Source organism: Dipodomys ordii, unplaced genomic scaffold, assembly GCF_000151885.1.
Source record: "Dipodomys ordii isolate 6190 unplaced genomic scaffold, Dord_2.0 Scaffold176, whole genome shotgun sequence".
NCBI lineage: Eukaryota > Metazoa > Chordata > Mammalia > Rodentia > Heteromyidae > Dipodomys > Dipodomys ordii.
Genome location: NW_012267392.1, coordinates 1274320 through 1290522, shown reverse-complemented (window position 1 = coordinate 1290522; position 16203 = coordinate 1274320). Strand labels below are relative to the sequence as shown.

The 16203-nt window shown below is 43.3% G+C and overlaps 1 protein-coding gene across 1 annotated transcript in view; it reads left to right on the top strand.

Moving 5' to 3' along the window:
• Positions 1-15691, top strand: part of Ercc6 (excision repair cross-complementation group 6) — a 71798-nt gene extending 56107 nt beyond the window's left edge. The window contains exons 12-21 of the mRNA XM_013033773.1: positions 735-830; positions 4318-4533; positions 5160-5270; positions 5924-6043; positions 6454-6548; positions 8102-8247; positions 8585-9250; positions 12500-12704; positions 13186-13264; positions 14363-15691. Of these exons, the coding sequence (XP_012889227.1) occupies positions 735-830; positions 4318-4533; positions 5160-5270; positions 5924-6043; positions 6454-6548; positions 8102-8247; positions 8585-9250; positions 12500-12704; positions 13186-13264; positions 14363-14785 (2157 nt within the window). The 3' untranslated portion in view covers positions 14786-15691. The remainder of the gene's footprint in view (positions 1-734; positions 831-4317; positions 4534-5159; positions 5271-5923; positions 6044-6453; positions 6549-8101; positions 8248-8584; positions 9251-12499; positions 12705-13185; positions 13265-14362) is intronic.
• Positions 15692-16203: the final 512 nt, after the last annotated feature.

Below are 16203 nucleotides of genomic sequence, written 5' to 3'. Positions count from 1 at the left end.
CAGCCCTACTTGATCATTGTTGAGTAGATGCTGAGACAAAGCTGTCTGGTGGGTAAGTGTCTTGGGAAGGGCAAAGAATGTTAGCAAAGCATTCCTTTCACTTTCAGAAGATGCTATGCAGGATATGCACAGGGAGTCTTTGAAATAGATGGGGCAGGCTGCCACGGGACACTGACCGTGCTGCAATGGAGAAGGCAGTTGGAAATGTGGATCTGAGTTTGTTATTCATTGGAAAGGTGTAGTTGGTTAAAAAGGGCACAGGAATAGTTGAAAGAGCATCCTATGGGACTATGGCTGGCTATGGAAGAAGTCAAAGCATGACTGGCAAGGGTGGCCTTGGGGAAAGAGGAGTTTGAGAGATAGAAAGTCAGTGAACACAATGGCATAGGAAGGGATGGGTTGCTATCAGTCTGGTAAATAGATGAACTCAGAGATGGGGGAGTCCCAGGTGAGAAAGGTCCTGCCAGGTGTGTCAGCAGAGTGCAGGCACCAAGTGGAGCAGGAGGGGCAGTCTGAGTTCTGTATAGTGAAGAAAAGATGAAAGGTGGTCTTTGCACCTTGGTCCTGAGCAGGAAGCCAAGGGGATTCTTACGTGGTAGATGGATACAGAACAGGGGAAAAAAGAGGTCCTATCATTTGTGGTCTTAATACAAGGTACATATGTCTGGCTTTTTAATTACTTGATTCTAATATTTGTTAAAAGATTATTATGTCTCTCCCTCCACACCCCATAGGTCTTATTTTGCCGTCTTACTGATGAGCAACATGAAGTCTACCAGAATTTCATTGACTCCAAAGAAGTTTATGGGATTCTCAATGGAGACATGCAGGTCAGCCAAAGAATAGAAGATGAACTGCAACTATAAATGAATAGAATGTATGGAAATGACCTATAGCTCAAGGGAGACACTAGATGGAAGGAGACTGGTTAATGTCTTGGATGTTCCAGGCCTACCTTGTCATGTCTTCTCAGTTTAACTGTGTATGGTCTGTGGGGTGGAAGTGGAGTCCTAGCTACAATGTAGAGACCTTAGGAGTAGAGAAGCTTCAGGTAGCAACCTGAAGCTATGGAGCTAGAACCCAGGGACTTACCTCATAGGTAGGTGTGGGGTGCATTGCTGGGATTTACCGAAAATTTTGATCAAAATTCTTCATTTTCTCAGAATGTTTCATCTGCTTCTCAGATGAGCCCTGTACCCCATATATATTGATGGACCATTGTCATATTAGAAGCTGGATATAATTCTAGTTCAGATGTCTCTGATGCTAATTCTGCTTTTCCCCAAGGTGGGAAAATAGTTTACTTATGTCATTCTGTTCCTTTCAATGCTTCAAAAGTTCTTTCTACTACTGTCTAGAATGTGGAGGTTAGCAGTGTCCTCTCAGAGAAAACCCATCATATAACTGATCTGCATGTGGTCGAGATTGGCCCCTTCCACTGTAGAGTGTCTTCAGGCCTTGATGAAAACATGCTGTGGGACCACACAGCTGGTGGCAGCATCATGGATGAGTTGAGGAATGTGTGCCAGAGCTGGGCATCTGGATTTTGTTTAAATAACATATGCTGCCACTGGGTCAACAGTTTCCTGTGACCCTCTTGAAAACACTTGTTGAGAACCTTGAACCCGAATTCCTTCCAAAAGTTAGAGAACACACAATAAATTTAAGAACACTCCTCTTTTGTCTCCATGTGGGATGGTGCACTTGAATCCAGCACTGGTCTGGTAAAGGGACACACCAGCCTAGTGGGTTGAGCAGGCGCATGGAGGAAGAACATTTCCACACACTGATCTCTAACAGCTTTGTTAGTTGTGGGCTGTAATCAGCCTCTGGCGTCTGTGTTAAATAAGTGTATGTGATAGGCTTGTGATCATCATTTCCTCTAAACCTTCAGTGAAACTTGTCCCTTTTTTGTGCATTAGTATTTTACCTTGTGAATTGTGCCTTACTGATTTGATAAGATTCCTAAGGCTAGGGAGACCCAGTCTCCTTGCCTGCATTCTGGGCAGAGCTGGGCAGTCAAAACCAGCCTTGGGAATCCAGTCCATTGTGTCAGACCATACTGAGGTCTGCAGCCACAGTCCTTGTCCTGTCTTGCTGGAGGAAGAGTTGAGTGCACTGTAGGCTCAAGCCGCTCCTAGCCCACTCCCATACTTTGAGACAAACACACACTGTGTTCTTGATGTCAGATCCTGTGCTTTCAGGTCCAGGTGCTTCCATCTGATTTCTTGTTTCATGTCCCACGTATCCATAGGACAATTCTAAATCATGCCAATTTCTTCAGCTCTCCCGAACCCCTCCTTCACTTCTGTAAGATGGGTGGTCTGGCTCATACTGTTCAGTAGATAGAGTGTACAATCCACTCTCGCAGCTTAGAGTTTTCCTGGTTACCTTGAAAAGTAAAATTAATTTTGATCTTGGCTTTACAAATTTTTTATTGTTATTATAAAGGTGGTATGCAGAGGAGTTAAAGTTACATGAGTCAGGTAAAGAGTTTATTTCTCTTTGGACAATGTGTCCCTTGCTCTCACATTTAGCCTAATATATCCAAAATATTTTCTTATATAATCATTGATTGATTGATATGTAGGCATGATTGATGTATTTGACCATTTTGGGGCCTGGCTCTAATTTTGGATTTGATTGTGCATTTGCGGTGCATCTCAGTTCAGCCCGAGCTTCCTGCACTCAGGAGTCTCATGAGGCTCACTGCTACTGGGCTGGACTGCAGATTGACAGGTGGCTCTTCTTTTATTAGTGTTCCTGACTTTTCTCAGATTTTTTTTTCTTCTGTTCCCGGGACTTGAACTTCAAGCCTGGGTGCTGTCCCTGAGCTCCTTTTTGCTCAAGTCTAGCACTCTACCAGTAAAGTCACAGCTCCACTTCTGGTTTTCTCATGGTTAATTGGAATAAGAGTCCAATGGACTTTTCTGCCTGGGCTGGCTTTGAACGGCAATCCTCAGATCTCAGTTTCCTGAGTAGGTAGGATTACAGGCATGAGCCACTGGCACTTGACTCAGAGAGTCTTTGTAATCATTTACTGGGTGACTATTGTTTTCTCCCTAAAATTCGTATTAGCCTTTTATTATTGGGTTAATGCATTCTCTCTTTCTATTTGAGCTTACATGTCATTGGGTTTGATTTGAGTCACATTCTGGAAGCTGAGGAGAACCCCATTCTTGATTTAGCTGATGTCTGGAGCAGTTGCCTTGTGTGGGTTTAGCAGCGAGCACGTACCACAGCCTCCTTCGCTTTTCTGCTGTATGTCTGTGGATCATCTTTACATCTTTCTCACTTGTGCATTGGTTGTTTAGATTTGTTTTCTGCTTCAGTAACAATGTGAACTTTGATGCACAATTAGGCTTTAAAACTTGTAATGAGGTACTTGCAAATGTACTGATAAGTCATGTAACTGATATCCCCAAATTTAGATTGGCTTGGTTTTTTGATATGTTGGTTTGAGGAGAGTTCAGATTTATATAACACGTTTGAAATGCTCTGAACTGCATAGCAATTTTTTTTTTTAGTGAGGGAAAATGAATGGTCAGTAACTGGACCCTTGTAGACGTGTTCAGTCTAATAGACTTGTTGTTCAGTGTGACATTGTTGCCTTGATGTCCCTTTGAACAACTACTTAAAATATCATATTTTTTAGAAGAATTGTTGTTTCCAGAAAAGTTACTCTGAACATGAGTGGAACTTAGTTTTTTACAGCTTATGTTAACTCAGATTTCCATTGTGACAAAATCAACTTAAAGGAAGAAAAGTTTATTTTGACTCATGGCTTCAGAAGTTTTAGTCACTGTCACTTGACTCTCTTGTTTCTGGGCTATGGTAAGACAGACATGATAAGGAAGCAAATGGTAGAGCATAACTGCTGGCCTCATGGAGAGAGAGAGTAGGGAAGTAGAGGAGGAAGACGGAGGGGCCAGGAACAAGGACCCATTCAAGGACTATGCTTAAAGTAGGTTCCACCTCCTAAGCTTCTGTGGCCTTCTGGTAGCCCATCGAATTATGAACTTGTTAATGGATAGGATCATCCACTGATAAAACCTGAGCCCTCATGATCCAGTTACTTCCTCAGAGTGCCACATCTGAAGGTTGCTGAGTTGAGGACAAAGCCTTCAACATAAGAGCCTTTGTGGACTATTCCAGATCACCAGCTGAAACACAGCTCCTAGGAATTCTGGGATTAGAGAAGAAGCTAAGAGGCTGGCTCAGAATGACTTTTGAATCCTGTCACATACTGAATAGCCTTCCTCCCTTCCTGTTTTCTATGAGGTAACCTGAGCACACTTAAATTCCTTTATACCACAGATTTTCTCTGGACTTGTAGCCCTAAGAAAAATCTGCAACCACCCTGATCTCTTTTCTGGAGGTCCCAAGAATCTCAAAGGTCATCCAGATGAGGAACTGGAAGAAAATCAGTTTGGATACTGGAAACGTTCTGGGAAAATGATTGTGGTTGAGTCTTTGTTGAAAATATGGCACAAGCAGGGTCAGCGAGTGCTGCTGTTTTCTCAGTCAAGGCAGGTGAGTGCAAACCATATGCAAAACCAAGTTGGTTCTTAGGACTTAGGATCACCAGTGAGAAAAAGTTATGCTGGTATTATGTCATATATCAAAATCCAAAATTATATCTCCAAAGATAGTCTCTTTGAGAGACTGGATCTTTTCTAGAGATGTAATCCAAAAGGCTTTTTTTGGGTAGAGACAACACTGGGATTTGAACTCAAGGCCTTGTGCTTGCTCAACTGGCACTCTACAACTTGAACGATACCTCCAGGACTGGTTTTTGGTAGTGATTTGGAGACAATGTCTAGAGAAATTTTCTACCCATTCTAGTCTTGAACCATGATGCTCCAGATCTCAGCCTCCCGAGTAGATAGCTAAAGATAAGAGCCACTGGTACCCTGGCTGGAAATTAATCACACCTGTTGTCTAGATGAACTTGAGTCTGATCTCGGGCTACTTAGAAAAGTTATAAGAATTAAACTATAAAGAACTTACCAATGTACTCTTACAGCAGTTGTGTCTGCTCTAAAGCTGGAAGTCCATTCATTATAGGTTTTTGGGGGAAGGTGTGGGATTAACACAAGTGGATAAGCACTCACCAGGGGAGATTTGATTTGTGAACTAGTCTCCCCATCTTCCAACAGATGTTACACATCCTTGAAGTGTTCCTGAGAGCCCGGAATTACTCCTATCTCAAAATGGATGGGAGTACCACCATAGCTTCACGGCAGCCTCTGATTGCAAAATATAATGAGGTAACAAGGGAGTGTGACAGAGGTGAATGATGCTGCTGACAGTGGGTGGGGGGGTGAGTGTGTTCTCAACCTTTAGGGCTGGGCAGGGGTTAATAGGGTCTTTTGCATTTAGCTTCTGTGCAATTCAAGATTGTTAGGTGTGTGAGTATAGCCTTTGTACTGGGGAGGGTCTTGTTGAAGGGAGTATGTGTATATATGTGTGTTTTCCTCATTAAAAACCTACTTTTTAAATGTTGTTAATAAAATGAATATTAAAAGCAGATGCAGCAGGATGCCAGTGGCTCACACCTGTAATCCTGGCTATGTAGGGAGGCTGAGATCTGAAGATCCAGTTTGAAGCCAGCTCAGGCAGAAAAGTCTGAGGTGCTTATCTCCAATGAACCACCAAAAAGCCAGAAGTGGAATCTGACTTAAGTGGTCAAGAACTAGCCTTGAGCAAAAAAGCTCAGGGACAGCACCCAGGCCCAGGCTCTCACATACATATACACACACACACCACACACAAAAGCTGTGGGGTGGGATCTTGATTCACCAGAGGTCTCTAGGTTGTGGATGTTGGCAACTAGATGCCATAGGTAGGGCCTATAGAGGCAGAGATATGGAGCCTTCGTGGGCTGCAGGTTTGTTCACCTTGTTGCTGATCTTGCCTGTAGGATACATCCATCTTTGTGTTTCTTCTGACCACGAGGGTGGGTGGCCTGGGAGTCAACCTGACCGGGGCCAACAGAGTCATCATCTACGACCCTGACTGGAACCCTAGCACGGACACACAGGTCTGTCTATCTCCTCCCAGCAAAAATGCGTTAGTAGAAATACAGTTTATGCCTGGCACCATGCTCATCCTTGGATGTGCTAGTTGGCTTCCAAGTACAGTCTCCATTTTGGTCCATTCCTGTTCTTGCACATGAAGAACAACCTTCAGAGTCACAAGCTATTTATCCAGCATCTTCCTCATAGATGTGGGGTAAAAGGAGCACCTGCAAAGTTAGGATCTCCCCCCCCCCTCAAACAAGATATTTTATTCTGTTTTTGACAACTGGTTTATTTCCCTTAATAGACTTTAAGTGTAATTGTCCTTAGTGAGAATTCTCACTCTGCGTGCTAAAGACGGTGCTGACTCTATTTCTTTTGTTGGGTCCTTGCTCTGGGCAGGCCCTTGTTGAGAAGTCTGTCTCCACTGCAGGCCCGGGAGCGAGCGTGGAGGATAGGCCAGAAGAAGCAGGTGACTGTGTACAGGCTTCTGATGGCTGGAACCATTGAGGAAAAGATCTACCACCGGTCAGTGCACACTCTGCCAGCCCTGATGACACACCCAGAGTGTGGTGCAGGGAGTTGTTTTAAAAATGTTTTCAGGGGCTGGGAAGGTGGCTCAGTGGTAGAGCGCTTGCCTTGCATGCTCAAGACCCTGGGTTCGATTCCTCAGCACCACATAAGCAAACAGAAAAAAGCCGGAAGTGGCGCTGTGGCTCAAGTGGTAGAGCGCTAGCCTTGAGCTGAAGAGCTGAGGGACAGCGCCCAGGCCCAGAGTTCAGGCCCCACGACCGGACCCAAAAAAAATAATAATAAAAAAAAATAAAAATGTTTTCATAATAGTTACTGTAATTTAAGGGACATAGTTTTTTTTTTAATTTGTATTCTTTTCTTTGCTATCAAAATCAGCTTTTGGTGGCCTAAAGTGAGTTTTTCAAAAATGCCTTTTAGCCTGGTAAATAAGGTCTTCATATTGTGACCTCAGAGAGCTCTTCCTATCTGCCACTTCCTTTTAGAAAACTGTGAAGTCACCAGGCACTGGTATCTTAAACCTGTAATCCCAGCTACTAGGAGGCTGAGAGTAAGAGGATTGCAGTTTGATGCCAATTGGGCAGAAAAGTCCAAGAGACTTCATCTCCAATTAAGCAGGAGAGAGGTGGGCTGGAGGAGTGACTTAAGTGGTAGTGTGCCAGCTGAGCAAACATGAAACCCTGAGTTCAAACCCAGTACCTGAGAGAGAGAAAGAAAGATAAATAGAGAAGGAGACAGGGGGGGGGAGGAAGGAAAGGAGGAGAAAAGTGATGAAGTTGAAGCTGGCATATTAACATTTGCACATATGAGGCAGTTGTCCCCCAGTGTGGGTGTCCCATGGTTCAGATAGATGCCCCTTAGAGAAAAGGTGGCGCAGGATACTTGTTCCTTCACTGACTTTCTCTGCCATGGTGCAGGTATTTCAGGCAATGGTAACTTCAGCAGCTAAGTCTAGACATTGCTAGCTTTTCTTTCTCACTGTTGACGTCGTACTTGTCCTATGTGCAACTCCTCCATCAGCCCTGGGCCACTGCTGGGGTGATCTGTCCTTTACGGGCCCGTTGGAGAGGGTTGGGGATGAATTGACTCCCATGAGAGGAAACTTTTAGCTGGAAGAAATATATTTTTCCATGGAGATACCCATGTAAGAGGGATGATGGTGTGGGGCTTTTGCAGAGCATGGTCCAGTAGGTGGAACTGGAGGCACCGTTCAGAGTGAGGGCATTGAAAAGCCCAGGCAAGAGCAAGGAAGCCTCCACTAACTGTGCAGCATGAACCTGGCTGCTCAGCAGTGAGTCCTTTACATATGTGAAATATGATGAATCTTGGAAATGAAAAAGGCTCGTTGGGTAAAAATAACAAGGTATGATTCCTAATTTAAATTCCTTATGACCAATAATGCATTGCATAGTAAATTTCAAGGCCAGGTACAGGGGATTGTTGAGCCACTTGAAGAGCTGCATGACCGTCACTCTCATAGTGTTTCATCACTGGAATTTTGAGGTTCAGCCAGGCTTTGTTTCACACCAGTATTGCTTTTATCTTTTTAGACAAATCTTCAAGCAATTTCTGACAAACCGAGTGCTAAAAGACCCAAAACAAAGGCGGTTTTTCAAATCCAATGATCTTTATGAGCTGTTTACTCTGACTAGCCCCGATGTAAGCCAGAGCACCGAAACAAGTGCAATTTTTGCAGGTATTACATAAAGTTGTTTAATTTAGAGTAATTGATTATATAACAATGTGCAGGGAGCCAGGCACCAGTGGCTCACACCTGAAATCCTAGCTACTCGGAAGACAGATCTGAGGATCTCAATTCAAAGCCAGCCTAGACAGGAAAGTCTCTTATCTCCAACTAACCACCAAAAAAGCCCAAGTAGAGCTATGGCTCAAGTAATAAGAGCACTATCCTTGAGTAAAAAAGCTCTGGGACAGTATCCTGGCCCTGAGTTCATACCCCAGAATGGGCACCAAAAAAAAAAAAAGGAAAAGTCATGCAGAGTAACATGAGCTGAGTTTTTTCCCCTTCATAGGAATTGGATCAGATGTGAAGACACCCTCTCGCTGTTTAAAAAGAAAGGCCACACCAGCCTTTCGAACAGACCACACCATTCCAAAATGCACCAAGTTTCCAGATTCTAACATATCTGCCAAGGGGGCCACACTGACTGAGGAGGAGCCGAAGGCCGCAGGAGTAGTCACATGTAATGAGAGCGGCCTTTTGAAAGGCGCCCTGCACCTGGGTGGCAGTAGCAGTGCTGGGGACAGTGGAGAGGCAGGCATGGAGTCTGGACCCAAGGGGCTGCCAGTGGCCAGTGCAAGCGGTGACTGCTCAGATTCTGTCAGAGTTGGCAGGACACCTGGGCCCTCTGGTGGGGGAAGTACTTCCGAGAAGGAAGGGCCATCCTGTGAAGGAGAGAGTTGTCCGCTGAAGACAGAACCTCTTTGGGAGAACGGACGAGTGGAAAGTCATTTTCATAAGCACAAGTCAAAAACAAAACATCAAGATATGGCAGGTGAAGAGACACCAGGGAAACCCATGAAGGCAAAGTGCCGTAGAGATGCCAAATTTGAGGGAACTCGCATTCCACATCTGGTGAGGAAAAAGCGGTACCACAAGCAAGACTCTGAGCAGGAAAGTCAGGCCACAGAACAAAACAGCGATGATTATGTTTTACAAAAGCTTTTCAAAAAGTCAGGTAAGTTTTGAAGATTTGTTTCTATTTACTTATTTATACAAATAATTACTGACAGTACTGGGGTTTGAACTCAGAGCCTCACACTCACTTGACTTTGCTTGTTCACTGGGGCTCTCCACTTAAACCACATCTCCAGACTGTTTTTTGTTGTTGTTGTTGTTGTTATTTTCATGATAGGGCCTGGTGAACTTTTCTGCCTAGGCTGGTGTCAAACCACAATCCTCTCAATCTCTTGAGTAGCTAGGATTACAGGTGGAAGCACCAACACCTGCCTTCCCTTTGTTTTTAGAGAGTTATTATCCCTATTTTTTGTACTTATTTTATATATATGTTTCAAATATTTTCTCAAAGTTTGTCTTGTTGTTCTTACTGTTTTTTTCATGAAATATTATTTTAAAATATTAAAGCCATGGAACCAGTGACTCATGCCTAGAATTCTTGCAACTCATGGGGTTGAGATCTGAGGATCACAGTTCCAAACCAGCACAGGCAGGAAAGTCCTTGAGACTCTTACTTCCAGTTAACCACCAAAAAAGCCAGAAGTAGAGCTATAGTTCAAATGCTAGAGCAATAGCTTTGAGCAAAAAAGCTCAGGAACAGTGCACAGGCCCTGAGTTCATGCCCTAAGACTGTGTTACACACACTTTCACACACATACACACACACACACACATACACACACACACACACAAATAATAGTACCAGGTATATCAGTCTCATCATGAGTTATAGTTAGAAAGCTTTTCCTACACTTTGATAATTTACCATGGTTTCATGTATGATTTTATGTACCACTTAAGTGATATTATTTTCCACACTTAGATCTCTGATCCATTTGGATCAAGTAACTCCCGAAAATCTGTTCTCTGGTGACTTGGGAAGCTTCCTCTACCAAACAGTCCGTTTTCCTATATAACTGTCTTATTTATAGACTTTGTGATGAACTCTGATGAGTCTGTTCCTACCAAAGCCCCCCTGCCTTTCCAGGGATTTCCCAGAAGTTCATGAAGGTTCATTTTCCCATATAGATTTTAGTATCTATGTGTAGCTTTGTACAAGAAAAGAAAACTGAGATTGCAGTAAGTGTAGAAATTAGCTCAAGGAGACTGGTGAGTGAATTCCTCCAGTCAAAGGCAATGAAGGCCTTCCACTTGTATGGAAGCATATCTTACCTTCCCAGGAATGTTGACATGTCTTTGATTTATTCCTGTTTCATATTTTTGTTACTGCATTTGAAGTTTTCCCTTCCACTGTATCCTTTAGTTGGCTAGTGAATAACGTTATAGGTTTCATGATGATGATGGTGATGGTGATGGTGGTGATGATGATTATTGTACAAAGGGGTTCTTTTCCAGAAGGCAGGTTTATAATACATCTTGATCAGTGTCAACCCTCTATCCTTCTCTCTCATCTTTCCCCATCCCTCTCTACTTTTGAAGGTAAATAGTTCAACTTTTACATAATGTACATTGACTATAGTAATTTGATTTGCTTGCCTTTTTTCCTTCCATTTGTGTGCCCAGTTATAGGTTTCTGTATGTAAATTTTATGCTTTATTCTTTTCTGAATTATTTTAAGTTTTATCATTGATTCTCTGGGATTTTCTAGCTGTTTGACCATTAAAAGCCTCAAAAGTAGGAAGAGACCATACTTAGCATGCATGAGATCCTGGGTTTCATCCCTTGCACCAGAACAGAACAAAACAACTCTCAAAATAGTATTAGAGGGGTTGGAGACTTAGCTCAGTGGAAGAGCACTTGAAGATTTAGCTCAGTGGAAGAGCCCCTGGCAAGTGCAAGGCCCTGAGTTGAGTCCTTACCTCTGCAAAAAAACAATAGTTTTGGAGATAATAGACACCTTAACTTTCTTTTTCTTAGTGAAAATAGCCTCTAGTGTTTGCCCACTAGCCTGATGTAAGGCGAAGATATGTTTTATTGTATATTTTATTTCATACTGATCAATTCCCAAGATTCTGAGTGTTTTCATCAGATCTGGATGTTGAGTTTTGTCAGAGACATTCCCAGCATCTATGAAATATCTGCAGATGATGTTGAAATCAATATAGTAAGGGTTATTAAATAATGGATTTCCTTGTATTGAACCAGCCTTGAATTCCTAGAATTACTCTTACCTAAGCTATAATGTATGATTTCTTACATTGCTGTTTGATTGTATTTGCTATTATCATACTTATATCCTCATTGATGTTCATAAATGATATCAGTCTCTAGTTTTCTTAGTATTATGCTTATCATTGATTTTATTACAAATTTTTATCATTTCCTAGATAATTATCAATTTTTTCTAGTTTTCAAATTTTCACACGTGTACAAAGTACTCATAATGATTTTTTAAAGTTTGCTCCGTTCTAAGATAATTGTTCCATTCTTCACATTTATAATTCTGTAAATTTATTTTTCTTTTCCTTTCTTATGCTTAGTGAGTTATTTATTATGTCTTTTTTCAGCAAGCTAAGAGTCTTTTTAAATTGGATTCATGATTCTCTACATCATTAATTCTCTACATTCATCATTCTCTACATCTCTACATCCTTTTTCCTTTATTCCTTACATTTTTGGATGTATTTTGGTGTTCTGGAATTTTGTTTCTTTCTATAATATAATATAAAAAGATGTAGAATTTCCACTGATTCCTGTGTAAAGTATACCTCAGTGATGCTTTTTTTTTTTTTTTTTTTTTTGCCAGTCCTGGGGTTTGAACTCAAGGCCTGGCACTGTCCCAGAGCTTCTTTGTGTTCAAGGCTAGCACTCTACCACTTCTGGCTTTTTCTATTTATGTGGCACTGAGGAATTGAACCCAGGGCTTCATGCGTGCTGGGCATGCACACTACCACTAAGCCACATTCCCAGCCCAGTGATTCTTATATATAGCATTTTTGTGATTAATTTTTGAAAATTCTGTAATTCTGGTTTATATAGTCCCTTTCACTGAGTTTCTTAGGAGAGCTTTGCCTTTGTTCCTGGTAGCAGGGAAGAGGTTAAATATTGAAATTGGAATGCAAGTACTTTCCTGAAATTATTTTAAAGCAGGAATAATTAATAGCTTTCCCTCATTGGGCAGCAGTGAATGGATACAGCATTTGTGAAGGTCCTAGGTCATAACAACCATCTGAAAATGGCAGCTAAAAATGTTCCTGATTTGTCTCCCACGACACTGGCCTGTGCCAGATGAAAACAGTGTCCAGGGTACAACCAGGCATCACAGTCACTGTTTCCTTGTTCTTGGCAGTGGGCGTGCACAGCGTGGTGAAGCACGATGCCATTGTCGATGGGACCAGCCCAGACTATGTGCTGGTGGAGGCGGAAGCCAGCCGAGTGGCCCAGGAGGCCCTGAAAGCCCTGAAGCTCTCACGTCAGCGGTGTCTGGGGGCTGCATCTGGTGTTCCTACCTGGACCGGCCACAGGGGGACTTCTGGTGCACCTGCAGGAATAAAGTAAGGGAACCCTCCCAGCTTGCCAAGCTAGCCTAAAGTCAGTCATAATAAAAAGCCCTCAGAGAGCCATCAAATGGGCCAGACTGGGGTGAGGAGAGGAAATAGTGTTCTTATTTTATCCTCTCCCTCACTGTCATCCCGATTTTCCAGAGCCCAGTATTTCGGGGGGGCAAGGGGAAATGGTACCCATTTTGTCAGAGGTGATTAAAAACAGTGAGAGAGACCAAACTTAATAAGAGGAGCAGCCATTTGAAGCAGTCAGCAGAGACTCAGCGACTGCAGTGGGTGGGCTGCCTTCCTTCAAGAGGTGGTGGCCCTTACTTCCTGGAGAGCAGAGAGGACCAAGCAAAGGCAATAGAGAAGAAACCCGTGGCCCTGAGGCTCTGAAAGCTTTGCCACAAAGTTGGAACTGTTTAATTGTTCAAAGAGGACTTTGGTCTCTGATTCACAGCATTGTATCTATTGTGATCCTTTTTCTTAGGAGCAGATTTGGTCAGAAAAGGAACTCTAAGTTAACTGTGCAGTCTCCTTCTTCAGCATCTCCAACACAAAAATGCCAGGTATTGTGTTTTGCATGTGTGAGGCTTTTCTGGTGGAGTAGCCAGGAAACTTCATTAGATCTTTGTGTGGCGTGGTGTGTGTTGGGGGGAGGGGGATACATACTGTTCCTGGGGCTTTAATTCAGGGCCTGGCCACTGTGCTATCCCTGAGTTTCTTTGCTCAAGGCTAGCATTCCTCCACTTGAGCCACAGCTCCACTTTCAGCTTTTTGGTTGTTAGAGATCAGAGTCTCACAGACTTTCCTGCTTGGGCTGGAGTCAAACCATGATCCCCAGAGCTCAGCCTCCTAAGTAGGTAGGGTTATAGTCATGAGCTACTACCACCTGGCTTACATTAGATCTTTCATATAAAGAAAATGGTTATTGCTGGCATAGTGGTAACTCATATTTCTCTTGTCAACTCTGACTTAAATGTGTCTTCATTTGACTCTAAAGGCCTAGTTAACTTCCTAAAGCACAAAATCTGTAGGAGTTTCTGTTTGTTCTTAGAAACTTGGCACAAGGACAGGAGTGCGAGTGTGAACGTAGTCTACCTGGCAGTTCCAGAGACAGCCACCCTCTAGAAGGAAGGTCCAGAGAACAATCATGAATGTTGTCCATAATGGACAAGCTGCCAGGGAAGAGTGCCCAGTGTCTCTCCCTGATCCGCAGCTCCCTGCATGCTCCCAGCCCTTCTTTGGGACCCCTGTCCCTTCCCACCGTCCAGCACTCTCTCTTTCTGATTAAGGAGGAGTTTATGATAAAACTTAAAAAAGCTCAGGCCTGAACTCCAATTTCAAATTGACCCAAACAAACTTAGGTGTGGCAAAGCTTTCTGATTTCCCGTCTTCTGTGCTTTTGGTAGTCAGAGTTTGAGTCCTTTCCACTTGCCTCAGAGAGCACCCCTCCCTTGGCCTCCCTCTGTTCTCACACTCAAAGGAGGCTTCAGGGAACGCCTGTTTGGCCATCCTTTCTGTTTCTTTGTTTAGGATGTGTTCAGCTTGGCTGGACTCAGCTATCTGCAGTGCATGACCTGCCTGCTGGGCACGTGGGTTATATTACCTCCTGCTCCCTTTGGGGTACCGAATCAGTCTATCAATGCAGTGATCTTCTTTTCTAGGACAGCACATTGAAGAAGGAAGGAAAAGATGGTGCCTTGGAGCACTTCAGTGGCAAAGCAGAAGAGGCAGAGTCTTCCTCCAGGGCCCTGGCTTCTTCCTTACTCTTGGCCAGGATGAGAGCAAGAAACCACCTGATTCTGCCAGAGCGCTTAGAGAGTGACAGTGGACTCCTTCCAGAGACTTCTGCCCCACTGCCTACTGCCACAGAACACGACGACCTACTGGTAGAGATGAGGAACTTCATTGCTTTTCAGGCTCATGTGGACGGCCAGGCTAGCACTCAAGAGATACTGCAAGAGTTCGAATCCAAGCTGTCCACCTCACAGTCTTGTGTCTTCCGAGAGCTATTGAGAAATCTGTGCACTTTTCATAGAACTTCTGGTGGAGAAGGGATTTGGAAACTGAAGCCGGAGTACTGCTGAGCACACTGCTCCCTCGGCTTGTAGTTTGCTTCTCAGATGGCGTTTCTGGCCATCAATCCCACGATGAGTGATCACACATTGGACGACAGGCGTTCTCAGCACTTGATGTTTACTTTACATGGCTTCTACCTCAAAATGACCACTTGAAGGAAGAAGAAACTCTTCCCCCCAAAATGAAAAGTTTTAATAATGCTAACTAAAGAAGAAGATAGTTAAGATTAGGTTGACTTTTTTTCTTGGCTCTAGTAATTATGTTCTGAAATCAGGGACCTAAGTTACCTCTTGGAACACATTGCTTCCTTTATACAAAAGATGCTGTAGGGACCACGTTACTGCTCACTTCAAAGTCTGGGACAGAAATCACAGTCCTTTGTACTGGTGCTAGAAACATGTCTTAGATTTAGTCTGGCCTGTCCACTAAATTAGTTTATTGGTATCTCATAGCAGCAATGTAATGTTTTGATGCCTAACTTCTAAATGTTTATTTTCATTTGCAATGCATACAAAAAGATTTATTCTCTCTCAAATCATATGAATTGCCTTTAAACAATCTTTTTAATGTCCTCTTAAATTGGCAGATTATTTATTGTTTTGTTTTGTTTGTGGTGCTGGGTCTGGAACCTAGGACCTTGTACATTCATACAAGCACACGACACCCCCAGCTGGCAAACTTTTTTCCTAGGACAGTGCAAAATAGCTTGATAAGTTGTAAGATGTACATTGGCGACAAGTTATAACATCCTCAGTGTACTTAACTATACTTGTTTATTAATGTGAAGTGTATTTTTCCCAAGAAACAATTGGTTTTAGAATAAAATGTGTTAGTATAAAAATACCCAGGCAAGTGTTGGGAAGGTGGCTCAGTGGTAGAGTGCTTGCCTTGCATGCATGAGGCCCTGGGTTTGATTCCTCAGCTCCACATAAGCAAAAATAGCCGGACGTGGTGTTAGGGCCAATGATAGAGTGCTAGCCTTGACCTGAAGAGCTGAGGGACAGGGCCCAGGCCGAGTTCAAGCCCCATGACCGACAAAAAGCAATAAAATCTCACACACACACACCCATTTGGATGCACCTGTGTGCACACACATTCAAAAGCAGTATGCACAACAGCTAGATGTGCCCTCGGTACAGGAAGTGAAGCATGAAGTCCTGTTTCTGTCGCCTGGTGAGCGCTGTCTGGTTGCTGAGGCGCTTTGCCAAGGGCACTGCTGACTGTCTTAGGAATGCGGCCCTCCTGGGTGAGCCCCTGCCCAGCTGTGTTAGTTTCTCTGCTTCCCAGACTAGTCAGTTCATGTATTTGTGCTGTTGTCATGATGTGACCTTGAGCCTGTTAACTTTTCTCAAACTCCTTTTTCTTGTTTCCCTCTCTCAGTTGTTGTATTGTCTCATCTCTTGGGTCTTGCTTTCCTTAGAATCTT